Raw genomic sequence first — 26,156 nt, forward strand, 5'->3', positions numbered from 1 at the left:
CATTGCATCGGCGCTGCATGGGCACCGCTGGCGGAAGGCGGTTCTTTCTTCGTGCGCTGCCGGACTTGTCTTTGTCCTAGCGTGATGCCCCGCTTGTTGTTCGGAGCTGCATTTGCGGGGATGACAACCCAGACGAAGCTACCTCGCAACAATGCAAAGTTCCCGAAGAGTTATCTCGAGAGCAGGGAAAGACATTTTTGTATCGAATCATTACACATCAAACTCTATCAAACTCATCATCCCAGCCCCAAGCCACCAATGTAACTACCACAAGTATCACCACCTCACCCCTCCAAATACTTCGCCCCACTCCTCGTACTCCCCTTCAGAACCCTCCCCGGCGACTTCGACCTCCGCTCCTTCGCCATCTGAATCGCATGTTCGTCGTCAAGAACAACCTCTTTCCCTGCCTTCGCTTTGCGCGCCGCTCTACCTGCTGCAGCCGCTTTGCTCACCTTCTTCGTAACCGCTGTGGTTTTGGTGGTCTTTTTGGTAGGCTTGGCCTTGGTGGACGTGATAACAGTGGTGAGTTCCTGGACATCTTTTGCGAGGTCGTCGTCAGAAAGCTCGTCGGAGTCGTCAGATTCATCGGGTTGGAAGTGGACGGCTTTACCTGGAGACTTCTGCGTCTTGGTTCTGCTGCTTTTCCGTGAGGAAGACACGACAGACTTTGACCGCTTGGTCTCAGGGGTGTAGTTTTGTTCGCTGAGACTGCGTTTACGCTTGGGCTGTTTCTTGGTGGCAGTCTTGGGGGTAGCGACGTTGGTCTGGCCTGGGGTAGGCTGCGTCTTGGGAGGTGAAGCCTGGGTAGACTTTGGCTGACGACCATTTGGCTTGTTCGGGATGACCACCTGTGGATGGATACTAGTCTTATCCGGCGATGCAGGACTGGGAGCTGCAGTACTGACACCGCTTTGGCGTCTCGGGCTACGCTCGAGGGATGTCGCGCGCTCTCGATTGAGCTTCCTAGCGACAGGTGAAGTGGTTTGTGGGGTTCGTGTAGGTATTTCCAGGTTCGCCTGCTTTGCTGCGTTGAGAGCTTCTTCTGCTTTACGGACCTTTTCACGAGCTATGCGAGCTGCCGACTGTGCGGCACGAGCTTTGTCCCCTATAGCATGCGCATCCTCGTCTTCTAGGCGTGGCTGATCAATACTGCGGCCAATAGCACCGGTACGAGACTTGACAGGTGTCGTGTTGACAGCATCGCGGATCGTTGTAGGATCTACCAGGTTCATGTTAGCGAGACACATCCAAAAGAAAACTACATTGCTCACCTTGAGTTCCTGCGGAGAATTTGTCCAGGAAGACTCGTGGCGTATATTTATAGTTGCCGACGCGCACTTTATCATCATTTTGGTTCATTTCTTCCACAACCTCTTCCAGGCTTCCAGGAGTTCCCAAATTGCTGATCTCCTCTTGAACTTTGGCACTGGGTATCGGAAGCTTGAAGCGTGATCCGGACTCGTATACCGGGAGGTTCTTGTACTGCTCCAATTCAGGGCGATCAAAAGGTATGTTGGTCTCGACAATCTTGCCCTCTGCCTTCATCTTCTTGCCAGACTCGGAAAGATCAAAGTCAATCTTGAGACTCTCCCAATGCGCCATCTGGAAGGTCTCTGGAAACGGCAGCGAGGCTGGATAGTTCTGGTGCCACTTTTCAGGTTCGTTGTTCGGGCCACCGTACTTGAACCGTTCCTCGCGCCGTACCTTTGTTTCTGCTGCAGGCACTTGTTTGGGGGGCATGACCTGAGGTTCGTCCGGTGTATCGCCTCTTCGATAAAGGGCTTGCGTTGCAGAAGGCGTATCGGATTCTGATACCTCCTCTATGATCATCGACGTAGGAGAATCCCCGCCTAGCGAAGACGATGAATCTTCTCGCGTAGCTTCTTCTTCAAACTCGAGCCGCGCTTGACGAATCATAGCTTGCGCGCGCTGATACAGCTGGTCGTCGAAGTTGCTTTCTTGCGGTGGAAGTCGCTGGAGGAGATCCTCGTCGATCGTTTCAACGCCATCCATATAAGTGGTACCAGTGTCATCGCCTCCTTCGTCAGTCAGGTAGCGGATCGCTTGAGCTAGTTGCATGTCGTTGATCTCTCGCTGTGTCGGCTCCTCCTCGCTAACTGAAGGGGCGTTTTCGAAAGCTGAGACATCCATGAGATCCGGGGATTGAGTCACCTCGAAGTCGTGACTTGTGAACGCCATTATACTACTGGAAGCGCCTGTCTTGATCTGGGACAATGTTTGTTCACTTGAGCACATTAGCAGGTGACATTTCATTCATGCACGTAGCAAACATACGAAGACGTCTATGCTTCAGACGACTCTTGAACCTGACCAAGCGAAAAGTCGATACGTCTCTTGCCATGATGCCGGACGGCATTTGAGTGTGCAGTAGCCTGTAGGCGTCTTTGTCATGATGGCCGGGTACTGGACAAAGGCCATCTGAAGCAAACAGCTGCGGTGGCTGCCGCAAGCGGCATTCCTACTTGAGATTGTTTGACTATCATACCGACGTTTCTTCTTTGTGCGTGTCAAAGATACCCAGACGTGATTTATAGCCATTGTCTCGGCGATGGTTTACCATTCAGCTGCTGGATGAGCATGCTGGGGCAGGACAGCTGCACCCAATTGACACTATACTTACATGCCACCGACGCGGAGTAGCATATGGCTTTCTACGGGCAATGCAAGAGGTTGGCCATGTCTGGGCGATGAGGGGAATGCAGCCACTTCAGGATATCGGAGGGAAGGTGGGCAGGCTTACTCGAGAGACGACTGGGGTGCCCCTAAATGCCTCGGCTCCACAGCTCCCATGGTGCCCACTGCCGCTAGCTGTGTGGTCAAACGTCACTAGCTGGCGACAACGGGGTGTCGCGGAAAGTTGATGAGTGGATTGTATCTGATCAAGTCTCTCCTTTTGTCTATGCGAATACTGGACGTTGCGCGATTGTAGCATTTTTTATACGTTTCGTTGTTTCTACAGATCTATTGGTTACCGGTTATGTCAGGTAATCTCGCGTCAGCCTGTAACCACACGGCGCAGCTCGCTGACACATTCCACCGCCAGTTCTTCCCTTTGCGCTGCCCGCCGCCGCAGCTGGTCTCGCGTATCTTAATGGCCGCCATGGCTTCACCTACGACTGGCCCCTCCTGTCTTCGTTCATCGGCAGCAGCATCGTCGGCGCGCAGCAGGAACGACGCGACACGCTGAACCTCTTCTACGAACTCGAGGCGCATGCCCACTCCTCTGCGCGCGCAGACCATGCGTGGATCATCTTCCAGGGCAAGACATGGACGTATGCGCAGGCTTACGACGTCGTGCTGCGGTACGGGAACTGGCTGAAGAGCAAGGGCGTGGACAAGGATGAGATTGTCGCAATGGACTTTGTCAACTCGGACGTCTTCATCTGGGTCTGGTTTGGCCTCTGGAGCATTGGCGCGAAGCCCGCCTTTATCAACTACAACCTCTCCGGCAAGCCGTTGGTCCATACCGTCAAGACGAGTACCGCGCGCTTGGTGCTGGTGGACCAGGAGAGCAGGGACAAGTTCAGCGAAGACGCGCTGAAGGAGCATGGCCTCACTCGCGTCCACCACGCAGACAAGGTCAAATACACGTTTGAGCAGGAACCGTCCGACGTCCCACAATCAGTCAAGAACCAGACACAGACTCCCCAAGCCGCCGTCGAAGCTGGCGCCGTCTCCGAGCCTCTGACTGCGCAGCGAAACCTCGAAATCATCTTCTTCGACGACGCCCTGACCTCGACCATCCTCACGCACCCGCCGACGCGCCTCCCCGACTCGGCTCGCTCCGACCAAAAGCGCAGCAGCATGGCCATGCTCATCTACACGTCCGGCACAACGGGCCTGCCCAAACCCGCCGTAATGTCCTGGGGCAAATGCGGCGGCGGCGCAAAGTTCGCCGCAAGCTGGATGTCACTAAAGAACGACATCGTCTACACCTCCATGCCCCTCTACCACAGCTCCGCCTCCGTCCTGGGCGCCTGCGCCGTCCTACGCGCGGGCAGTACAATCCACCTATCCAAGAAATTCTCCCACAAGACCTTCTGGCCCGAGATCCGCTCCTCACACGCCACAATCCTGCACTACGTCGGCGAAACATGTCGCTACCTGCTCTCGGCGCCGCTCTCCCCCCTCGACAAACAGCACCACCTCCGCGCCGCCTTTGGCAACGGCCTGCGCCCAGACGTCTGGGAGCCCTTCAAACAACGCTTCGGCATCAGCACCATCTACGAATTCTACGCCGCAACCGAAGCCCCCGGCGGCCTCTTCAACTGCTCTTCAAACTCCTTTTCCAGCGGCGCAATCGCCCGCAACGGCCTCCTCGCCAACTTCCTCATGACGCGCAAACTCACCCTCGTGCGCATGGATCCCAACGCTGATCCCCCAGAGCCCCTCCGCGACCCCAAAACCGGTCTGTGCCACATCAGCGACTACAACGAGCCCGGCGAGTTACTCGGTAAACTGGATGCAGACAATATAAAAGACGGGTTCCAAGGCTACTACGGCAACGAGAAGGCAACCAACTCGAAGATTATTCGGGATGTCAAGGCGAAAGGGGATGCGTATTTCCGGTCTGGCGATCTCATGCGCTGGGACGCGGAAGGGAGGTTCTGGTTCGTCGATCGCATTGGCGATACGTTTCGTTGGAAAGCGGAGAATGTGTCTACGGCTGAGGTATCGGAGGCTGTGGGCAAACACGACAGTGTTGCCGAGGCGAATGTATACGGCGTTAGTGTTCCGGGACATGATGGGCGCGCGGGGTGCGCGGCGATTGTGTTTGAGCAGGGGGTTGGTGAGGTGGGGGCGAGGTTGCTTGCGGAGCTGGCGCAGCATGTTAAGAAGGAGTTGCCGGCGTTTGCGGTGCCTGTTTGGATTCGGGTTACCAGGGAGATGCAGTTGACGGGGACTAATAAGCAGCAGAAGGTCGAGTTGCAGAAGGAGGGGATTGATCCGAGGTTTGTTGAGGAGAAGGGGGATACGTTGTATTGGTTGAGGGACGGGACTTATAAGAGGTTTACGATGGAGGACTTGAAGAAGATCGAGGGCGGGAGTGTGAAGTTATGAGGACATTAGAATGGATGTTGTATTGTATAAGATAAGGGTTGGGTAGATGTAATGATAGATGATATCGAGATTGTTCCAAGTTACTTGGCTGCTTTCCCCTTCCGCGTCTTCCGTGGTTTCTTCGCTGTGGGCTCCTTGTAAAGCTCATCTTCTTCCTCTTCCTCAACACTGGCAGTCGCATCTCCATCCTCCTTTTCAGCCAAAGACATGGGCTTACTTGCAGCCTTCCTCTTCTTCCTGCCTGTCCCGCCAGTAGTCGTCTCATGCGCAGCTTCTGCCTCTCCACCTGCAGTCGCCACCCCATCTCCTGTCTCTCCATCCTTCCCCGCCAACCGATTCAACGCAGCACCCAACCTCTTTCCAGCTGCCCCCGTACCCTTCTTCTTCCCACTCGGCCCGCTCTCTGCATTCCTCACTCTCGGCGCAAAAGCGCCAGCCCCGACACCCCCCTCAAAGAACCGAGTAATATTCGCCTGCGTACCCTCCTTCTCCCTTCGATTCATATCCTTGATAACAGGGACAAGCACCTCATCCGTCCTCTCAGGACTCCATCCAATCTGAGAACTCAAGAAAGAACGCAAAGCAGCCAGATCGGGGACGCCCCATTGGAACGGCTCAGGGTCACTGTCGACCTCGGGATGAAGGTAAGCTTCGGCTACACGAGGATCTGGGAACCCTGGCGGTAGGAAGAGTTTGGTAGCCTGGTTCTTGCGGAACCGTTTTCGGAACGGTTTCTTTGCGTGTTCTTCTTTCTTGATAGTCCCACTTTGGACGCCATCCCACCATGTTCGGAAAGACTCTAGGTCTTGGAACTCGGAGAGGATTTCAAGCGCGGTTACGGGCCCGATGCCTGGAATGCCTGTTGTGTAGTCGCTGCCAAGCAATTGGGCAATTGCAATCATCTTCTCCCGTGTGAGGTTGAATTCATTGGTGAGGTCTTGGGCAAGGTAGCATTCGACAAATTTGGCTGCGTTGAACATGTTCTTGTAGACACGCGTACCGCCGAAGAGAAAGGTATCGGAGTCGTCGGTCACGATGCCGTCCACAAGGCCAAGTGTGACCAGTTCGGCGCATTGCGCTTCGGCTTCCATAGGCGCTGTGATGTACGGCAGTCCGAACAAAGTTAACAAGTGCTGGCACTCGGATATCATGGTCTGGGTGACTTCATCCGCATCTCTACGGTCTTTCTTTTGCTGTGCACGGAGCTGTTTGAGCTCGTCATCGAAATTTACCCTGGCTGCAGTGTTGTTGGACAGTTCTTGAGCGAATCGCGCATGCTCTTCTGCTTCTTTCGCTAGAGATGCGAAGAGTTCTTCGTCCTCAGGATCAGAGTACTGATCCGAGTCGTTACCTTCAGGCATGTCTAGAGGTGCGCTGTCATCTGCTACGCCACTGTGAGGGACGATAGGCTTTGTCAGATCGTCTGGACCTTGCAAAGGCGATAGCTCCCTTGGTGGTCGACGTGGTCGTTCCTGGCGAATGGGAACATTTTCAAACACTGGCGATGGTGATTTTGGGGGTGCAGCTGCTGAAACAGGTTCGCCCTGCATAGGCACATCTTCAAACTCTGGAGATGCCGACTTAGTAGGTTCAGTCAAATCGGCTGTCTCTGTTTGCATGGGTACATCCTCAAACTCTTCCGATTCTTCGGACGGAAACCTTGGAGGGTGCACAACGGTTGGCTCTGACTTCCCGCCGGTGGTCGACTTCTGCTGTACATGTCTCTCGTCTTCAGGCTCGCTCTCAGACCAATCCACTGGTTCCTCATCAGAATCATCCGCAAATGGGGTCTTCTTCACCAGACTAGGATCTTGGCGGGGAGGCGACTTCTGCTGCGGAGAAAGCGGTTTAGGGGGCTCCGCCTTGACTTTGTCAGCGAGATCGCCCATCCTCAATTTGGTATCCTCAACTGGAACGTCTTCCATCTGTGCATCGGCCTCGTCGTCTGAGTCGATTGCAATCACTTGGTCCTGATTTTGGCTAGCTGGCGCATCTAAATCAATAACTTCTTTGGTCTCTGGCTTTCGAAGGGTTGGGAGCTGCTGGAACTGGAATCTGGACTTCTCCTCCTGACGTGCTTCTTCCCACTGTTCCTTCTCTTCTTGCCGTTGAGCATTCACTTCCTTTGCAATATCTCTTTGGCCGCTGAACCAAGGTGGAAGTGGCACGGCATCCTTCTTATCTTGCCCATAGTCTCTTTCGAAACCGCCTGCGTTGTCTTCTTCGAGCTTCTCCATTTTCTTCTTGCCTAAAAGAGAGTTGCCTAGGTTGAGTCTTTCGAAAGGGAGCGGCCCGTCAAAACCGGCAGCGTTCTTCGGCTTTAGCGCAGACTTGATAGCGGGTGCTGGTGTTGGGTCCTGTTGTGTAAATGACGATTTCCTTGGCTTAACTGGACGTTTGGACTTGCGAGACTCCGCTAGTGCAGCCTGCAAGTCCATATCCTCTTCACTGTCGCTTCCTTCAAAAGGACCTTTTGGAGCAAGCTTGTTACTGCGTTGATTGGCAAGCCTTGCGATAGCCATTCCAGAACCCTTCGTTCCAGCGAAAGGATTGGCTTCAGCGGCACGCTTCTGTTCGAAAACTTCACGCACTGGATCGTCGTCAGATTCCTCAGCGACAACTTGTTTCTCGGGTTGCATTGACAAGGCAATGGCTTGCTGTAACTGCTCGTTCTCAACATCATCCCCTGCATCATCCACATCGATCGCCCCGTTCATCGGAACGTTCTCCCAGTCTTCCTCTTCTTCGTTGTCATCCGCAAGGAACAACGAGTCTGGATCCTGGTTGACCGGGGTAGCCCTTTGTGGTTTAGACTGTACTGGCTTCTCTCTCCTCGACTTGTAAAGCCTTCTGCGTCGTGTCGCAAGCTCGTTCGCGATGAACTCACGGCCCTCCTTCTCTTGGGCGCTCAAGCTCCCCTTGGGCTTTGGCAGCCTGTTCAGGCCCTCGATTGGGACGTCCTCGAAGTCTTCATCGTCCTCCCATTCTTGTTCTTCTTCAGCAGGGCGCTCTGGTAGGTCCACGTTAATCGGCTTGTGAGCTTTGCCCTCTTCCTTGTTCAGCACAACTCCGAGGGCCCAACCGCCTTCCACTCCGTCGTTCTTGACGAGAACATACTCCCTATCTCTCTCGCCCGCAACGCGATTGAATCCGCCTGCGCCAAATGCATCGTCGTTCATCCCGTTGAGGTTCATCAATCGCTGCGTAAGTTCATTACGTTCGCGCACACGCTCGATTTGGAACTTGGAGAAAGCCATCCTGTCTGGAAACATTGCGTCAAGCTGTTCTTTTGAGTGTCCCATCCTGAGTCGACTTCTTAGCCTGGCTGCGTTCAAGATATTGTACCTATCAGCCGGAGGCAGGCTCTGGAAGAAATGACCATCGAAGTCAATCTTGGAGAAGTCATAGACATTGATATCTTCGCCTCTGTCAAATTGACGTGCGTACTCCTCCAGCTCTTCGAGCGACATGACTCTGGGATCATTCGCAGCCCCCATTTCTGACATGGACTTGCCCAGGTCCGGAAGGTGATATTGGTCCTTCTTCTTGAAGGTGCGATTTTCTGTTCGCTCCTGGGGCGTCTGCAGAAGTTCCTCCGCATAGACCAGATTATCGGGTATCTCTTCCTCCTGTTGCGGTGGCTCCTCTCTTGGATGCTTGGCAGCTTCCTTCCGCCTCTTCTCTTCTTCCTCAGCAGCCCTCTGCATTTGTATAGCCAGCAACTTTCCAGCTGTCCGGACCGCATCTTCTCGTCTACCTTCACGTCGCGACTTGCGGTTGTTGATGGTTTGTCGCTTCAACGCCGGTGCGCCGCCATCGAAGACGAAGACGGGCTTGATGCCGATGAAGAGAAGCTTGCATACTCGGCGAAAGAAACCAACGATATGGCTGTTCCGTAAAGCGTTTCCTTCCTTGTCGCGCACGGCCTTGAGGAACTGGTATATCCAGATGGAGGCATCGACGGCGAGGCGCTTCTTGTTCAGCGTTTCGATCTTGATTGGCCGCGCGCAGGGCTGCAGAACGGTCCAGAGGCCAGTGACACCCATGGCGCTCTTCTGGGGGCGTTGTCCATCTGTTTGGAGGGTTGGAAGTGGTCGTCGAGTTGATTTCTGACAGGCGCAGGCTGCCGTGTGATCGCGCGTTCAGAGCGTGTTCTCTATGACGACATGCCAAGCCTGCCAAACGCGACTATCACGTGCGTAAGCGCTAGCGTTGTCGCGAGAGCATCCGGACATATGCGAGATATTAGTCCTAAGAAAAGATAGAAGAATCATTATGAGGCGAGATGATTCGTAATGCTAGATCATGCCCTCATACACGCTGTCTACGTTCTATGCGGCTTTCGCGGCCCTAAAAGAAGCGGATCATAAGCTAAAAATAAATAATTTTGCCATTAATATTGTTACATTCTAATCTAGGTATAAGGCGAAGGAAGGCAATCTATAAACCCTGCCCCTCGACACCAAGACCCAATCCAACACTTTGCACTTCGTCTCGGTCTTCCTCGTCGTCACCGAAATCTGCTGCCTCGCCATGATCCTCAGCGTCTTTCATACCAGCATCGGTATCGCCAAACATGCCTCCTTTATGCTGCTGTCTGCGCCTTGGTACATCTTGACTTCCCTCGGCATCATCCGAGTCGTCGAAAACCCTACTCTGCTTTCTTCCCGTAGGGACGTCTATAATGTCGCCGCTTGGTCGGAACTCGAACATCGAATTAGGACGATCGTGACTGAATGGCGAATCACGGGGACGGGCTCTGAGGGCTGTAGAGTGTGTAGTGGCTTGAGGAGACATAGCGGACCACCATCCACTCAATCGTTTTCCCAACGATGGACTGTCGGGGGCGTCTGGCTTCTCAGCAGTGTTTGCTAGATCAGCTGGCGCGTTCTTCTTCTTACGCGCGAATGTAAGACCAAGAGGGAGATTCACGGGCGAGCTAGGCCGCGATGGTCCTGCAGTGGAGGAGGACTCTGATTCTGAAGCTGGGTATAGAGCCTCACCGTCAGGGCCATCGCTCCCTGTGCGCTTGAGCAAGCTACGAAGGTCTTCTTCGCTGAGAGTGTTGACAATGTCGTCATCGCGTGCCCCACGAGGTCTGAATCTCCGTCTTCCTTGCTGAATGGCATATTCCAACTTGGCACGATTCGCGATGAACTTCAGCTTGGGGAAAGCTGACTGTTGGCCAACATGTATCATGCGTGCTAGTCGTTCTGGGGTTGGGTCCGTGAGGATATACAAAAAGTCTGAAGGTATGGACTTGGGCCAGATGGTAATGGTCCCACTGAAGCGTTGCAGCCAGAGTTCACTCCAGTCCTGGCCTAGTGGTCGCGGTAGAAGCTCGAGATGGCGAAGCACCTTTAGCCATTTGTTGAGATCGAGCTTGAGATACTGGATCAATTGATTAGCATGCGTATTGAGACTCCGTTGTGTGGTTGACGTACTTGCTCTGTGGCGGAACCAAGGAAACCACCTCTCCATCCGCGTCCACGGCGATGGGTGACAGGTCGACCAACCGAGCCACGGGATGAGAAGAAGAAGATATTGATATGAGGGTTGACCTGGCTGACGATTGAAAATCGGACGTTGAAGTGGAGGTTCAGCGCTTTGAGTGGAATGTCTGTCCGGAGACTTCCATCCTTCCACTTATGTCCAAAAGAATAGGGTGAAAGAGTGCCGTCCTTGTTCTTTTTCATGAGGACCACTGGGTTGAGGATTCCAGGGACGGCAGCAGATGCCAAAACTGCTGACCAGACAACACAGTCCGGAGCCGTGATGTAGTTGGCTAAGATGGTCGGAGAGTGGGGGTCAGAGGGCACGCAGGAGACATTCAGTATACGTCCAGTCCTCTGGTATGCTTCCTTGAACGTCAGACTGCCACGAGTCATCCAAGCGCACTTTTTTGCCCAATCGACACTGTCAAATCTCGCTCCTGTCTTGTACCATCTCTTTGACCATGTAAGAATGCCTTCGTGGCAAGCCGTGATGCGATGAGCCAGAGCAGGTACGAGCAGCTTCTTGAGCTCGTCGTCGGTCCTCGTGCATAGTAGTGCAGCCACGAGAGCTCCACCAGATGTACCAGTGATGACTTCGGGCAGCAATTCGGCGTCCATCAGAGCCTTGGCCACACCGAAGTGGTAGTATGCAAAGGTCGCTCCTCCAGACAGACATAGCGCAGTGCGACCGAAGTTGCTGCCGAGGTGTTTGAACAGGGCGCGCTTGTTCTCTGCGTCGAGCTGTGTGGTTTGCAGGAGGAAAGTGAGCGACGTCTCGGCTTCGTCGACGAATTTCTGGACGAGGTCTTTGGTTCCGTAGTACGTCTCGCTGTACAGTCGGGGGTTCTCGAAGCCGACGAAGTTGTTCTTCATGGAGGCTGAATGCGACGTTAGATGTGTTCTGCGGCGTGGGAAAGACGGGGCGCTTACCTTCTAGGAGCGCACGAAGGTCCTCGACAGCCGTGTGCTGGCCTTGTGAGGCTTTTGATCCTGGTCCGCTCTTCTCTTCTGCTTCGGCCTTTTCCCGCAGTTTGACCATCTGCTGGTGTACTCTTGCAATCGTCTTGCTGTCGTAGTAGGCATAGTCGGCCTTCTCCTTCCACGACTCGTTGCCCAAATATGCGTCGAGCTCCTTTGCGCCCTCAATCCACTCTTCGTAGGATCGCGCATCCTGCAGCCGCTGCCGTAGTCTCTGCCGTGTGCCTCGCCATGTGATCCAGTGCTCGTATAGGTATATGTACAGGCGAGTAAAGACGTAGGCGATGCTGAGGAAGAATAGCCACCCCAGCACGACCAGGAGCAGCGGCCACTTGAGCAGCACATAGACGAAGCCTTCGCGCGTCTCGTCCTTGCCGCGTCGCGGGGGCGCCTTGCTCTTCTTGCGCCGCTTGACGCGCTGGTGGACCGGCCGCCAGTCGTTTTGGGCGGAGATGAAGGTTCGATCGGGCGGCAGAGCCGTGAGGTCTTCGGTGGATGGTGAATTCTCAGGCGCAGCGAGGGCTTTCTCGAATTCGATAAAATGGTCTTCTTCGACGAAGTCGTTCGCGTAGTCTGGCAATAGGGTGAAGTCGAAGCCCGTCGAGGAATATGGCTCGGGGCCATCCGTCTTCTTGTCTACGTCAGCCATGAGGGGGAGAAACGTCGGGTGTAAATCGCATCGTCGAGACGGTTAGGGGAGACGACTCAGGTGATGTCAAATGGGCGAGTTGGCATGTGAGGCTCGAAGCTTCGGGTGCTAGCCAGTACGTCACAGGGCCCAGGCCGCTCGGAACCCTTCCGCCGCTGATGCAGAATTGTGCATCAACACCACGTCTCGCCGACACCAAGCCCTTGCCGACCTGCGAGGCATGCGACCTCGATGCAGAACACTCCAAGCCGTCGTCCGATCGCGAATCCTCCCGCTCCCGCAATGGAGGCCTCGCCGCTGTCTGATGACGCTGGCCATCGAGACTTCTTGCGATGATACCTCGGTCGCCATAGTGGAAAAAGAGACTCGGCACGGCCGGACGACAGCGCAGTTGCACTTCCATAAGAAAGTGACATCGGACAATGCCGTCTATCAGGGCGTTCACCCGCTGGTGTCCCTTCTGTCGCACCAAGAGAACCTGGCCATGCTTCTCCATGAAGCTATGCGCTCTCTGCCGATGCGAGCTGGAGAGATTCCTCCGGAAGATGCGCAAGCAAGCACGGTCGATCTCGCGACACGAAGGCTGCCTGATTTTGTGTCTGTCACTCGTGGGCCAGGCATGCGCAGTAATCTCTTCACCGGTCTTGACACCGCCAAGGGACTCGCTGTAGCATGGCAGGTACTACGCGAGCTTCTCTCTGCGGACTTGCTGCTGATAGCGATGCTAGAAACCTCTCGTCGGAGTTCACCACATGCAGGCTCATGCGCTTACGCCACGTATGGTCAACGCCCTCGAAGCCCACACCGAGCCTGAACACAGCGCCATCTACGATTCGACGTCGATACAAACCGCGCCAAAGTTTCCGTTTCTATCCGTCCTCGCCTCAGGTGGTCATACACTGCTCATACACTCGGCGTCTTTGACGGACCACCGCGTGCTGGGTTCTACAAATGACATTGCTGTGGGAGAGTGCTTGGACAAGATCGCTCGTGTAGTGCTGCCTACAGAGTTACTAGAAACATCAAAGAGCACCATGTATGGAGCGCTCCTCGAGGCATTTTCGTTGCCCGATCGCTCCCACAAGTCAATATCTGGCGACGCATTAACCCATGTAACGAAGCCACCAACTTATTCAGCCAAGACATACTTGGATGCTCATGGACACCTATACGATTGGTACGAAGTTCCGTTGAATCATGAAGACGCCATGCAGAAGAGCGCGACAAAATGGAGCTGGGCACTCAATCGGCCCCTGACTAAATCAGGTGGAGGTGTCAAGATCAACAGTCTTGAGCTGAGCTTTTCAGGTATTACGACAATGGTTGAGCGCATCGTTCGATTTGGTATGGATCCGGTCACAAGAAAATTCAACAAAGTCGAGCGAACGGCGGCAGACGTTAGCCTTGAAGAGCGCATGGACCTTGCACGCGAGACCATGCGCGCAGCTTTTGAGCATGTCGCTTCGCGAGTAGTTCTAGGCTTGCAGACTCAAGAAGATACTCTAGCCGTGCCTGCGGTTGTCATGGCTGGTGGCGTGGCTGCCAACGCGTTTCTCCGGCACATGTAAGTCTGCCTGCAGTAGCGAGAACACATAATTTCGTCGACTGGGATGCTAACGGCTGTAAGACTTGCGAAGACGCTTTGCGCCCATGGTTATCCGGATGTTGAGTTGCATTTTCCACCGCCCAAGTTCTGCACCGACAATGCTGCAATGATAGGTTGGGCTGGTCTTGAGATGTATGAAGCGGGTCACGTCTCCCCACTCAGCATAAGAGCGATACGCAAGTGGCCTCTGGACCAGCTGTTGGATCCCCCGGCGGACGGGTAAAACTTTGACGTTACATACCACGTGTATGCAACACAAATTGTGTGAGCATTTCTCGACACCTCGCCAAAACACAAGAACTCAGCTGTTGCCTGGATTGGCTTCTTCATCAGCCATGCATGCATCTGTCAAGACCGCGTCGGCTACCGGCAGGAAAGTATGGCTGGCTTCAAACAGATGCCACACTGGCTGAAAAACTGCCAAGGACGTTATCAGTACGAGTATCTACAAGACTGATCTCGTCTTGTCTAAACATAGATGATCTGGAGCGTAGATGGACTGCATGGTACCCTGGAGTAAGTCGCTACCAGCTTCCACCTTTCCCAAAGCGAATGTTGAAATCCTCGCATGCCATTTTAGTCTGGACAAGAAAGCGCCAAGCATGTCCGCCTCCAGACCAGGCGAGGACGGTACACAGATAACGTTTTGAATACGTTGGGCGATGTAGAGCCGGATCCGTCTTATATGAAGCTGCAAGGGCATTGCGTTAGCGACCCCGGACTTCTCGGTTGTTCGCATGCATGTCACGATCACATCAAATATCCAGCAATTAGCCAAACAACGTGCACTTTAATTCTGCCGACGGTCCCACGTTTCGCCAAATCAACGTTCTATAGAGTACGATTTATCGCTATATTTAGGCCTTTGCAGGTCATGCCACAGCTGCACCCGACGGCTATCTGGATATATTGCGCTGCGAGATCGAAAGCACGACCTAGAGCCCGGAACCACAACTATCAAGCATCGCTAATGCAATGTCTGGAGTATCGCACACGTGCAAGCGATGTTCCGTACGGCACGATGGTGTCTAGGCTCGTATCTTTCATTTACAGACAGTATCGTCGCTTGTGCGGTCAGGCCGGCCAGAATGGTGAGCCGAGCGAAGTCTATAACTCTGCCGTACATTCGCGAAGATTGAGTTGATGCTGAGATGTCCTTATAACCTGTCAATCAATCCTACGTGAGACTGCTGATTGAACATGGCTCCTGCAAGGAACATTGTGCTGGCACTGCTAGGTCTTGCCATTAGGTAGGTCACGTCTACTGAGCTGGCAAGCTGTCACTAACCTTTTTATAGCATTCGCGCAGCACCTGCTGGCTTACAACATCGCCAGATTGGCGTTCTTCCACCCAAACAGAGTGTCTCTTGGGACACTGGCAACTCAGAACCCACCGAAGAGCCACAAGAGCCCGTTGTCCCATCCAAGCCAACTGATGAGATTAGCCTTGGAACACCATCGGGCTGGATCAGCTGGGAAACCACCGGCCCAGCTCCCACAGATGCTCCAGAAGAACCTGAGTACCCGCCTCCAGCCAAGCCTACTGATCAATTCAGTATTGGTACACCGTCCGGCTGGATCAGCTGGGAGACGAGCGGGCCTGCACCCACACCTGCTCCCCAAGAACCCGACTACCCTCCTCCTTCTAAGCCGACGGATCAGTTTAGCATCGGTAAACCATCCTTCTGGGTGAGCTGGGCCACTGATGGGCCTGAGCCAACTCCTGAACCGGAAGAGCCTGAGGAGCCTGGGTACCCCCCACCTAAGCCTAGCGATCAATTTAGCATCGGGAAACCATCTTACAGTATTACCTGGGACGGAGATGGTCCGGGCGCATCCTCAACGCCTACGCCAGAACCGACACCTACACCGGAACCAACGCCAACGCCAAAGCCAACTTCGAAGTACTCCTCCATCGTATCTCTTCCCCCTATCTGGTCGAACTCCAGTATGACTAGCTCCGCTTCCGTCACTAGTTACAAACCTCCAGCGTCTTCTTCTACCAAATCTGCTTCATCCAGTAAGATTTCATCTACCAAGAAACCCGGCTACCCTCCATGGAACCCATGGCCACCGAAGCCAACGACGATGAAGTCCACTGCAAAGTCCACTATGACGTCTACGAAGAAGCCAACTTCGACACCAAAGCCGTCGACAACTGCTAAGCCAACACCTTCCCCAGCTCCAGTCCCCTCAACCACCAAGAGCGCTATCATCAGCCTCTCTCCGCCGAAGTTCAGCGTGAGCTGGGATTTGAATAAGAGAAACGCAAAGCCAACTTCTACGACTACTAAGAAATCTAAGACAAGTAAGATTACGATGACAAAGACTACCACGAAGAAGAGCACTTCAAAGAGCACGTCGAAGTCTACCTCCAAATCATCATCCAAGTCTTCTTCAACAGCTACAACAACGCCTAAGCCTACATATACACCCAAGCCTACGCCTACACCAACACCAACACCATCTGTCACTCCAAAGCCCACTCCAACACCGACGCCCAGCCCTCCTCCCTCTTCCGCAACCCCTCTTCCGACCTCTACTTCCACCTCCACACGTTCAGCAGACATCACCGTAGGGCCACCCAACTACAGCGTAACCTGGGACTACGACGAGCCCGAACCAACAGCCCCTCCCTCCGAAGAAGAGCCCTACCCCTCCGACCCAGAAGAACCCATCCCGGAGGAACCATTTCCCGAGGAGCCCTTCCCAGAAGACCCAGACTACCCAGAAGACGACTTTCCACTTCCCTCCCAACCAACCCAAGCAAACAGCATTGGTCTGAACCCGCCCACCGTAACCGTAATCTGGGGCAAAAAGCGCCAAGAAGACGATGCTGCACCTACATCTTCACCTGACCTCCCCGCAGACAACGAAGATGACGACGGCCCCGTAGAAATCCCCGCCGACCCCGCGCCCACGCAACCCAACAGCGTGGGCCTCAACCCCCCAACCTACACCGTCATCTGGGGCAAAGAGAAGAAGCGCGCGCCTGAGCCTACTGCCGCCCCTGCCCTCGCTGTAGCAGAGCGAGAAGCCGTGCCAGCGCCGCAGAACAGTATTGGGCTCGAGTTCCCTTGGCAGAGTATCTCGTGGCCGAAGCCTGAGCCGCCGACGTATATCTCGTGGGGGAAGAGGGAGCCTGTTGCGCAGCCTACGGCTGTGCCGAGGGGGATGGAGACGGTTTATGTTAGGGGGAGGGGCTGAGACTACGGTTTGGAAAGAGAAGTATGTTACGGAGTTAGGGAAATAATATGAGAGGAGGTTGATGGATTAGTTAAACAGGTGTGTGTGAAGGTCTGAGTGGGAAATCGGTGGATGTAGCATACGTACCCTCGCTGATGTGTTTTCTCGGTATCCCGAATTCATCTTCTTTCCTCATGACTTCCTTCATCCTTCAGCTCGCTATGGTGCAACTTGATCACTCATTCTTTCTACTCCCATGTTGGATGTACTTCCTTTCGCTCTCAAGACTGGCAAACCCACAGATACACGCCAAAGTCAAGAAGTATCATAGACATTACTTGTTTACGTAAATCAAGGCAGAAGTACCCAAAGCTATTGTACAAAACCCTAATTTCACTGCTTAAACAGGCAAATTGAACCACGGCAATAACTACGACCTGCGCCTAATCGCAGCCAGTTTCATGAAGACTGTGTTAGTGTCTATGCCCCCTGGCTACGCACCTGAAGCTTCTTAGGCTTCTTCTTTGCCTTTGGTTCTTCAGATGTCGTGGATCCATCTGGCTTCTCATCCTTCTGCGCAGGAGCATTCTTCTTATCCGCCGCATCTCCATCTTTCTTAGGTGCCTGTTTAGTCGACTCCGTTTTCTTCAACTCCGGCTTCTTTGGTGTATCCTTCTTTTCCGCCGTGTCGTCCTTCTTAGGTTGTTGCGCTTCTTTAGGCTTTGGTTTCGTGTCATCTGCCTTGTCCTTCTGGTTCAGCTTCTTCGGTGTTTTCTTCGCTTTGCCGGATGCGACGGATGAAGCGAGGTCTTCGCCTTCTTGGACGTCTTCGACCATGAAGTTGGCTGCCATGCAGCGTCCACCGTTCTGCTTGCCCACGTCCATGGGGCAGGCGCTGAACACTATGACTACGTCTCGCTCGGCGCGGAAGCGGACGTGGCAGCGTTTCTTGCCCTTGGGCTCGTCGACGCTGAGTGTCACGCCCTTTGTGCCTGCGCCGTCGCTGTGAGATGTACCTTCAGACTGCAGAGGTGCATTCATGAAGAGATGGAGAGGTGTGGGTGCGATGTTGACGGAGATATCTGCGCCAACTGCTTTTGGGCCTTTCAGTCCTGCCGTCTCGTTGATCTCCTTGAGTGCGAGAACGAGGTTTTCGGCACAGCTACCATGTTCCGCTGGCTTATCAACACCGAGAGCAGCGTATTGGTTCGCATCGCACGCCGCCGTCAGTGTATCGTGTGCACCTGGCGACGTGTCTTCGATGAGAGTGACGATCGGATTGCGTAGGTTGGTCAGAAGTTCGTCGTCGACTTCAGGTACGAGTTTGTGCGAGGCAGCACGCGTGTGGGGAAGAGAGAGGTACTCCATGGGAGGTTGCTCGGAATTCGAAGGATTCGTCGAAGCGTAGGCGGAGTATACAGCGTAAGCTGAGGATGCGTACCCTGAGCCTGTTGCAGCTGCGAGATATCAGTATAGATTCTTACAACACAGTCGCATAAAACCAGACTTACCGGCAATAGTTCCAGCACCCACAGGTGTCTTCGAGAAGTCGTACAGCTGCTCCGCATAGCTCTTGTTCGGATCGCGGTTATGGCTCGACTTGAACGCGCTCACGACGGATTTCGAGTCAGGCACTTCGACATTCGGTACGTAGCTAGAGAAGCTCTTTCCGGTCGGCAAGTATGAAGACCACTTCTTGGTGTTCTCCTCGTTCTGCTTCTTCTCCTGTTCGGGACTAGGTTTCTGCTCTGCTTCCTGCTTGCTCGCTCCACCTTTGCTGCGGTACGGGATAGAAGGGAGGTATGACGCCCATGTGCGCTTGTTGGGCTGCTTTGACGATGAATCTGTGCTTTCGGTCGTCTTCTCGTTGTTGGGTGTATCGGGAGCCTGCTCGGGCGGGTCCTCAGCAGCTTCTTGCTTTGAGTCCTCGGCCTTTTCTTCGGTAGACTGCATCTCTTTACCGTTGTCGTTACCATCTGCCTCCTTCTTCGGCTCCTTCGCTCCGTCATCTTCTCCTTTTGTCGCCTCTGTATCTTTCTCTCCCTCTTCCTCAACAGCCTTCTTCATCTGCTCTGCTTCTTTCTTGAGTTGTTCGTCGTCCAGTTCCTTTCCTTCACCCTCCTCGCCGTCTCCATCGTCAGGCGGAGGCCCCAGACTAAACGCCCACATACTGACTACCTGCTTCCCGTATGTGTTGATGACCTTGATCGTTCGGCCTCTGGGCACAAAAGTTGCGACGCCATGGCGCGCAGGTATCGTTTGTAGTTCACCGGACATATCCTCGGTCGTATTGAACTCGTGCTGGTCTTCTTTGCCTTTCACCTTCTTCTTGCGCTGCTTCTCGACGGCCGACAATACAGAGATGAGCGCAATGCCAGCGAGAGCGCGACGAGAGGGGACTTGAGGCGCCGTGTTGACGGCTTGTATGCGCTAGTAGCGCAAGCAGAGAAACAGGATAGATGGATAGTTGGTAGACGGCCGTTAGTGTATCTGGCTGCCGGACGTTGACTTCAACAACGAGTAGTGAGGTATGGAGCGTCTACCATGTTCACGGATCGGTGACGTACGTGGTGCACATCATCGCGGTTCGCAGCGCGCGATTCGTCCAGAACGTCGGCGGCGAGCATGGAACCCCATGTGCAACGTCCCGCGCGATCACCTTGCTAAGATCGCGGATGACGCAGCGTGGTGGAACCCTGTTTTGAGATGGGAAAAGCAACGGACGGGACGCGGTTGCGGTTGCCCCGAACTCGCTTACAGTTGTAAGGCTCGTCAGTCTTGGGACAGGACCAGGCACCTTGCCTTTGGTATGTCTTTGTGTGATAACCAAGCTGGCAAATGAAGTAAACACGCCAAAATCACCCTCGATATAGCGTAGTGATATGTATGTGTGTTCAGGTGCCTCTCTTCGAGGGTGGTGTTTGTGGCTGCGGCACAGTGCATTAAAGTCACATCATCTAGCGATGTGTATGGCTGTTGCGACATGTAAAATAATGCTGTGTTACAATGAATTCCGGTGGATTCTGCAGGATGCGTTGTACATGAACCCCGCATTGAGAATAGTAAGTCCAACGAACAAATAGATATATTGGGTGAAAGCGAATTTCACGATATCGGCACGAGACGACATGGCCAGCAACAATACCGGAGTATCGTTCGAAAAGTACGTGTCTGGTTTCTCTTGCATAGAGTTACAGACAACTCACAGATCACAAATAGGTTCATCCAATCGAAGCTGTTCACCTTTGTTATTGGCAAAGAGAAGAGAGAATTCAAGATACACGCTGAGGCCATAACGTCAATATCGCAGCCACTCTGCAAACTCATCGAGAATGGCATGCTTGAGTCTGTTCAAGAGAAGGTTACCTGGGAAGATGTAGAGGTCGCTGACTTTGCGCGTTTTGCCGAGTACGCCTATCGCTACGACTATACTTCGCCGTCATGGGTACTGGACGACAGCGTAGCTACATCAGACGTTATGAGCAGAAGGAATGCGAAGGCACTGGCAGCACTTGAGCCGTTAAGAACTAAGTCTACCGGGCCTCAAGCATCTGTTCAGCAAAGGATGGTGCAGACAATGCCCCAATTCGGCCAGTCGTCGGGGCCGCCACCACAGACTCTACAATCCAGACTCCTCAACAGGGCTTATCTCAATGGCGCCGAGCCAGCAGCCGGTATGCTATCCGGCTTCCAGCATCAGTCGAACGTGGGAGTCAGGCAAAACTTTGCACCAGTTTTACTTGCTCACGCCTGGCTGTACACATTTGCATGTCTGCGTTGGATTGAACCTCTGAAACGTCTTGCCCTACACAAACTCCACCAGACCCTACTGGACTTTACGCCATATCCTGAACGCTTGGTCGATGTGGTCGAGCTCGTCAGATACGCATACGATAATGGTGAGGACAGGAAGGATAATGGAACGGTCGAGGAACTAAGGGCTTTGGTAACAGAATACGTTGCGAGCCAAGTCTCTGTTTTCAAGAAAGATAAGCACTTCGTACAATTGTTGGAAGAAGGCCAGGAATTTGCGGTTGATCTTGTGAGGGCGGTCGACGGGGACATGCTGAGATAAGTGCACAATCATACGACAGTGATCGAATGCCTGATGGCCTTGCGCGTCTTGAGAGTGTCGATTGGAATCTCTCTTATAGCCTGTATGCTAGCATATCGTGTGGTTCCTCCCAGAGGAGCGTGCCACATTGTGGCGTTTAACGGCAGCAACAGCAGTCGTTCCACCGGTGCAGTAGAACTCCGATGCTACTTTGGTGTATAATATCCCTTGTCCTTCCCAGGTTTCGTTCAGGGTGCCGTCATGACAAAAGCTGTCATAGCTTTCACCGCGTTACCATCATGAGCGCGCAAGAGCTCCGTGGCCTTTGGCTTCGTAAGTTCAAGTTCGGAGACCTATTCGTCCAACTGTCAGTCTATTCCCAGTGATTCCAACATGTCTGCGCATCACTCTCTGTGCGCATCTATTCCAAGGTGAACGTACCAGCAGGTTAACATCGGCTGCCTCGATCTTGACATTCTTCTTCTCGCCTTCCTTCTTGTCCTTCACATTCAGCCCCTTCATCGCCTTGTCTAGTGCCTTGCCATCGACTTCTTTCTTCGGCCCATTCTCGCCTTCTTGGGGCGCGTCGAGGGTGGAGAGGGCGGCGGCGGCTTTGCGGTCATCGGCTGTGCCTGTGGGTGCGTGCGGGTCGGCGGCGCCTTCTTGGACGGTGGAGGGCTGGGGCTCGGCCATTGTGGATGTCGCGAGTAAATTGATGTGGCTTTGAAAGCTGACAGAGCGCAGAGGGGATATAGAGGGCTTGTATAGGCGATGGAAGATGGAGAGACAATGACGACAGTGGATTGGAGAGCTGAGGGTTGTGGGGTAGCTAAGGATTGTGGAAATGTGGCCAATGGGAAAAGAGAGTGGCCGCCATTGGTTGAATTTCTCGAGTTATGCACGCTTTCAATTCCTACATTCTGGCACAAAACCTCGCATCAGACAGGAACATAGATCTTACACGAACAGGCCAACACAGAAGCGGCGATATACTCGCTGCACACCGATTAGCATATCCAGGGTAAGTTTGCTGTGATACGTCATGAAGTATTGCGCACGCAGTCCGCTTTTCGTTGCAGATTTTGTACCTTGAGTCATGTGTTTGCGTCCTTTGGTCACGTCTCCTTGCAGGCGAACCCTTGCCGAACTGCCATATTAACAAGTGACTCAAAGGTGATCTTCCGTGTCGCAACTAGACAGCCCTGAACTAGTCAAGAAGTGTACCTAGGCACATCAACTGAAAGAGAACACACTATGGACAACGAAGGGCACGCAAAATTAACCGACTACGTTTCCCAGTTCATGGCAGCAACCAGTGGCCAAACACAATCACAACCAACTTCGTCGACGATGAACGCAAACTCAACACAACTGCCGGAAAGGCCCAAGCAAGAAGCTGAGACAGATGCCGGCTCTCAAGAATGGTCGCCAGCTTGTAAGAGGGACCATGAACGCTCATGCTGCCGTACTAACAATTACAGCCTGGAGGTCAAAGCCCATCAAGCAAGTCGTCACATATGAAGATCAAGCAGCAGTATCCTCTGCGCTGACCAAGCTATCGAGTCTACCGCCAATCGTTACACCAACAGAGATCGCGCGACTCAAGGCCAGTCTCCGCGATGCTGCACTTGGAAAGTCGTTCCTGTTGCAAGGAGGTGACTGCGCCGAGTTGTTCTCCTACTGCGCGGACAACCCAATCGATGCAAAGATCAAGCTTCTGCTGCAAATGAGTTTGGTTTTGATTTGGGGTTCAAACAAGCCCGTCATTCGCATTGGCCGTATAGCCGGACAGTATGCTAAGCCCAGATCAAGCCCGACGGAGATGCTGAACGGCAAGGAAGTCCCTAGCTTCCGTGGCGATATCCTCAATGGATACGATCCTGACGCTCGAAGAGTTGACCCTGAGAGGCTGGTCAGCGCCTACTTCCATTCCGCGACGACACTGAACTATATCCGTGGACAGCTAGCTAGTGGTATTGCTGATCTGCACAACCCTCTGGACTGGGAACTGGGTCACGTTCGGGACGAGGAACTACAAACCAAGTACTCGAAAATCGTCCACAGCATCTCCGACTCGTTGCGCTTCATGAAGACTATCGGTGCGGACACGTCAGGTCAGCTGCAGACAGTAGACCTGTTCACCAGCCACGAAGGTCTCGTTTTGGAGTACGAGCAGAGCTTGACAAGGAGACTCAAGCACCCTTCAGGCTACAAGCCTTCTCAGGCCTCAAATGACGGTAAGGGCTGGTACAATACCTCTGCTCACTTCATCTGGATCGGAGACCGAACTCGTCAAATCGACGGAGGCCACGTTGAGTACTTCCGCGGTATCGAGAACCCTATTGGTATCAAGGTTGGGCCTTCCATGAAGAACGACGAGCTGGTAGAGCTACTCGACATTGTCAACCCGAACAAGGAGATTGGCAAGATTACATTGATCACGCGATATGGCGCGGACAAGGTTGAGTCGATGCTTGGAGCGCACATCGAAGCTGTCAAGAGCAGTGGACACGTTGTAGTGTGGCAGTGCGATCCCATGCACGGGTAAGTCGTCTTGGTATGCAATCTTTCATCCACTAACGTCTCGATAGCAACACGCGCAGCACGCCTACCGGCATCAAGACCCGCTCTTTCAACAGCATCTTCTCTGAGCTCTCATCAGCGCTCAAGATCCACAAGCAGCACGGGTCTTTCCTCGGTGGCATGCATCTGGAACTCACCGGCGATGCAGTTACGGAATGCACTGGCGGAAGTGAAGGACTTGTGGACGAGGATCTAAGCCTGAACTATACCACATACTGCGATCCCAGGTTGAACGAGAAGCAGGCGTTGGAGTTGGCATTCCTGGTCGCAGGACACTACCGTGCCGACGAAAAGCTCCTATAGGCCAGAATAGTCCTTGGTAGATTAAGAATGTCACGATGTGTTTGAAAACATAATTACGATTCGTTGCAGCCTTCGCAAGCATCGCCCAAAGTAGTAAACCCTTTTCATGACGCGGGAGATCTCCACTACATCATCAGAGTGGTCCAAGCTTCACAAAGTCCCATACGTGCATCTTATCTGCCCCCCCCGTTATCACCACGCATCTCAACATTCTGCAACTACCCCACACTCGACGTATTGCCAACAGAGATAATGGGCTCTTCGGCTTCCAAAGGCGCAAAGGCGGCGGGCTCTGCTGCTCGTAAATACCCTACCAGAGCCCCTACGAATACTACAACACGGGCTCCCGCGCCTTCCGCACCCGCACAGGATCCTGTAAAGGGACCGACTGTTCGTCCCGAGGTGCAGGCTTCTGGAGAAAAGACCGAGGGTATGTATTTACACGCTGTCAGCACATGGGGACACGACACTGATTTTTAGTTTAGCTGTTTTACAAGATGCCCGCGACCCTGCCTTTGCATCTCGCCTCAGCAGTCTGGGTGCTGTTCAACCGAACCCTCATTTCTCGCCTTCGTCTGCCTCGCAATTCGACCCTCGCCGCAATACCTCGCCGAATCTTCCCTCCGATACGATGATGCAATCGCCACCGCAGTCTGCGTTCCCCGACCCGCGCAATAACCCCGTACTACGGGTACTGGAGGCGAGACAACGGATAGCAGACCAGGCGGAAGATGAGTTGCGAGACGTTGGTAGGAGAGGGTTCCAGGGAAGAACGTATGTGGATGCTGGTGTCATAACGTTGGCGATGATGAGACGAAGCAAGGGAGAGCCCGATGCGAGGATTGAAGACGCATTGGGAATCAAGAGGGGGAGACTGAGTGTGCTGGGCAAGGGCACGGTGGAAGCCGTAGCCTTGGGTTGATCGGGCGATATCAAAGACGTCACGACACACGACATATCTGAGGAAGGCGAATTGAGCGGCACCGAACGGCCAGTCGAGATCGAATTCGACCTGCAAAAGAGCGTACATATGTACATACGAAACGAGAACGAAAGAAGACTGTCAACACCAAGCTCAACCCTCCCAACCGATGCAATGCGTTACCAAGTCGTTACCCAAACGCCAAACCAACACCGGAACAAATGCAGGAAACTACCAATTTTGTGCGCCATCATGATTCGTCGTGGTCGGCGTTCTCGTGGATGAAGTTGTTCATGGCCATCAGCGCCTCTTTCAGACACTCTTGGTCAACCTCGAGGCCGTCGCGCAACATTTCGTCGTAGCCGATGCGGACGACACCGCCGGTGCCCATACGCGCCCGCTTCTGGTTCCATCTCCGAGCGACTTCCCATCGCTTACGGGTTTGTGTGAAGGGCGGGCATGAATCGGCAATCTCCCTGCTTTCGCGCAGGACCGTGAGGGCGTTGAGGACATTGAGGAATATGCTACGCGCGACAGTCAGTCTCTATCTCGATACAACGCAAACAGTTTTCCTTCGTCAACGTACCCTTGAGTAAGCTCTAGGTCATGATCCCATCCATACGCCACGGTACTGAAGCTGTTCCCCTGTGCCACGATATCCAAGAATATGAACAGCGACTCTTCCACACTTATGTCGGTAGTAATCGTTGATGCGACGTTTGCGAGGATCCAGTCCGAGAGTTCGAAGAAAGTCTTCTGGTCCATGTGCGCGAAGCCGACGAAGCGCTCCGGCACGGTGAACATGAGCGACATGGCACGTCGCGCACCCATGGCCTCTATGCAATCCATTTGGCCGGGGAGATGTGAAGTGCGTCGAGAAAGACCGAGACGTGTGGTTGAAAGTGGATGTGGTGATGTGCCGGCAGCGTGCCCAGATGGTTGGTTGGTTGGTGGGTGGGTGGTGGAAAGCGGAGTCGGGAAGACGTCAGGTGAGAAATGAGGAGTAAGGCTGAGAATGGATGATGAACAGATCCAGCTGCATGCAACACTGCGGATACCGGCAAGAAAGAATACCCAGTTCCAACAACACAAACCCCCTTGGTTACTGCAGTTAATTATTCCGCGGAACAATTCAGACAAAAAGTGACGAGCGAGTCTAGACACGCCTCAGGAGGACGGACAGACAAGCAAGGTGAGGTTTGGCAGAATGACTTGCTACTACCCACGTTTGCTCCAAGCTTTTGTTACGCAGGCCAGCTGAAGGGCAAGTGAAGCGCGCCATCATTTGCGCCAGT

The 26,156-nt window shown here is 53.6% G+C and overlaps 11 protein-coding genes across 11 annotated transcripts; 5 read left to right on the top strand and 6 right to left on the bottom strand.

Annotated features, from left to right (window-relative positions):
* Positions 1-284: 284 nt before the first annotated feature.
* On the bottom strand, positions 285-2,380 carry J4E90_009285 (uncharacterized protein; the record flags this gene model as incomplete). Its single annotated transcript, XM_051438804.1, has 3 exons — positions 285-1,222; positions 1,275-2,209; positions 2,376-2,380. The coding sequence occupies 3 exons, from the start codon at positions 2,378-2,380 to the stop codon at positions 285-287; spliced, it is 1,878 nt and encodes a 625-aa protein (XP_051287467.1).
* Positions 2,381-3,001: 621 nt separating this feature from the next.
* On the top strand, positions 3,002-5,085 carry J4E90_009286 (uncharacterized protein; the record flags this gene model as incomplete). The annotated part of the gene is made up of 2 exons (XM_051438805.1): positions 3,002-3,008; positions 3,068-5,085. The coding sequence occupies 2 exons, from the start codon at positions 3,002-3,004 to the stop codon at positions 5,083-5,085; spliced, it is 2,025 nt and encodes a 674-aa protein (XP_051287468.1).
* An 80-nt stretch (positions 5,086-5,165) lies between these two features.
* Positions 5,166-9,131, bottom strand: J4E90_009287 (uncharacterized protein; the record flags this gene model as incomplete). The annotated part of the gene is made up of 1 exon (XM_051438806.1): positions 5,166-9,131. The coding sequence occupies one exon, from the start codon at positions 9,129-9,131 to the stop codon at positions 5,166-5,168; it is 3,966 nt and encodes a 1,321-aa protein (XP_051287469.1).
* Positions 9,132-9,525: 394 nt separating this feature from the next.
* Positions 9,526-12,207, bottom strand: J4E90_009288 (uncharacterized protein; the record flags this gene model as incomplete). Its single annotated transcript, XM_051438807.1, has 3 exons — positions 9,526-10,476; positions 10,530-11,458; positions 11,511-12,207. The coding sequence occupies 3 exons, from the start codon at positions 12,205-12,207 to the stop codon at positions 9,526-9,528; spliced, it is 2,577 nt and encodes an 858-aa protein (XP_051287470.1).
* A 484-nt stretch (positions 12,208-12,691) lies between these two features.
* Positions 12,692-17,020, top strand: J4E90_009289 (uncharacterized protein; the record flags this gene model as incomplete). The annotated part of the gene is made up of 4 exons (XM_051438808.1): positions 12,692-12,886; positions 12,936-13,771; positions 13,835-14,032; positions 15,112-17,020. 4 exons carry the CDS (start codon positions 12,692-12,694, stop codon positions 17,018-17,020), a joined length of 3,138 nt encoding a protein of 1,045 aa, XP_051287471.1.
* A 459-nt stretch (positions 17,021-17,479) lies between these two features.
* On the bottom strand, positions 17,480-19,626 carry J4E90_009290 (uncharacterized protein; the record flags this gene model as incomplete). The annotated part of the gene is made up of 3 exons (XM_051438809.1): positions 17,480-18,456; positions 18,511-19,429; positions 19,567-19,626. 3 exons carry the CDS (start codon positions 19,624-19,626, stop codon positions 17,480-17,482), a joined length of 1,956 nt encoding a protein of 651 aa, XP_051287472.1.
* A 501-nt stretch (positions 19,627-20,127) lies between these two features.
* Positions 20,128-21,074, top strand: J4E90_009291 (uncharacterized protein; the record flags this gene model as incomplete). Its single annotated transcript, XM_051438810.1, has 2 exons — positions 20,128-20,162; positions 20,219-21,074. The coding sequence occupies 2 exons, from the start codon at positions 20,128-20,130 to the stop codon at positions 21,072-21,074; spliced, it is 891 nt and encodes a 296-aa protein (XP_051287473.1).
* Positions 21,075-21,301: 227 nt separating this feature from the next.
* On the bottom strand, positions 21,302-21,746 carry J4E90_009292 (uncharacterized protein; the record flags this gene model as incomplete). The annotated part of the gene is made up of 2 exons (XM_051438811.1): positions 21,302-21,406; positions 21,495-21,746. The coding sequence occupies 2 exons, from the start codon at positions 21,744-21,746 to the stop codon at positions 21,302-21,304; spliced, it is 357 nt and encodes a 118-aa protein (XP_051287474.1).
* Positions 21,747-22,307: 561 nt separating this feature from the next.
* On the top strand, positions 22,308-23,939 carry ARO8 (Aromatic/aminoadipate aminotransferase 1; the record flags this gene model as incomplete). The annotated part of the gene is made up of 3 exons (XM_051438812.1): positions 22,308-22,488; positions 22,535-23,597; positions 23,645-23,939. 3 exons carry the CDS (start codon positions 22,308-22,310, stop codon positions 23,937-23,939), a joined length of 1,539 nt encoding a protein of 512 aa, XP_051287475.1.
* Positions 23,940-24,191: 252 nt separating this feature from the next.
* Positions 24,192-24,861, top strand: J4E90_009294 (uncharacterized protein; the record flags this gene model as incomplete). Its single annotated transcript, XM_051438813.1, has 2 exons — positions 24,192-24,369; positions 24,425-24,861. 2 exons carry the CDS (start codon positions 24,192-24,194, stop codon positions 24,859-24,861), a joined length of 615 nt encoding a protein of 204 aa, XP_051287476.1.
* A 250-nt stretch (positions 24,862-25,111) lies between these two features.
* On the bottom strand, positions 25,112-25,710 carry J4E90_009295 (uncharacterized protein; the record flags this gene model as incomplete). Its single annotated transcript, XM_051438814.1, has 2 exons — positions 25,112-25,385; positions 25,448-25,710. The coding sequence occupies 2 exons, from the start codon at positions 25,708-25,710 to the stop codon at positions 25,112-25,114; spliced, it is 537 nt and encodes a 178-aa protein (XP_051287477.1).
* Positions 25,711-26,156: the final 446 nt, after the last annotated feature.

This window comes from Alternaria incomplexa (assembly GCF_024043165.1).
Source record: "Alternaria incomplexa strain BMP 0042 chromosome Unknown scaffold_15, whole genome shotgun sequence".
Taxonomy (NCBI): Eukaryota; Fungi; Ascomycota; class Dothideomycetes; order Pleosporales; family Pleosporaceae; genus Alternaria; species Alternaria incomplexa.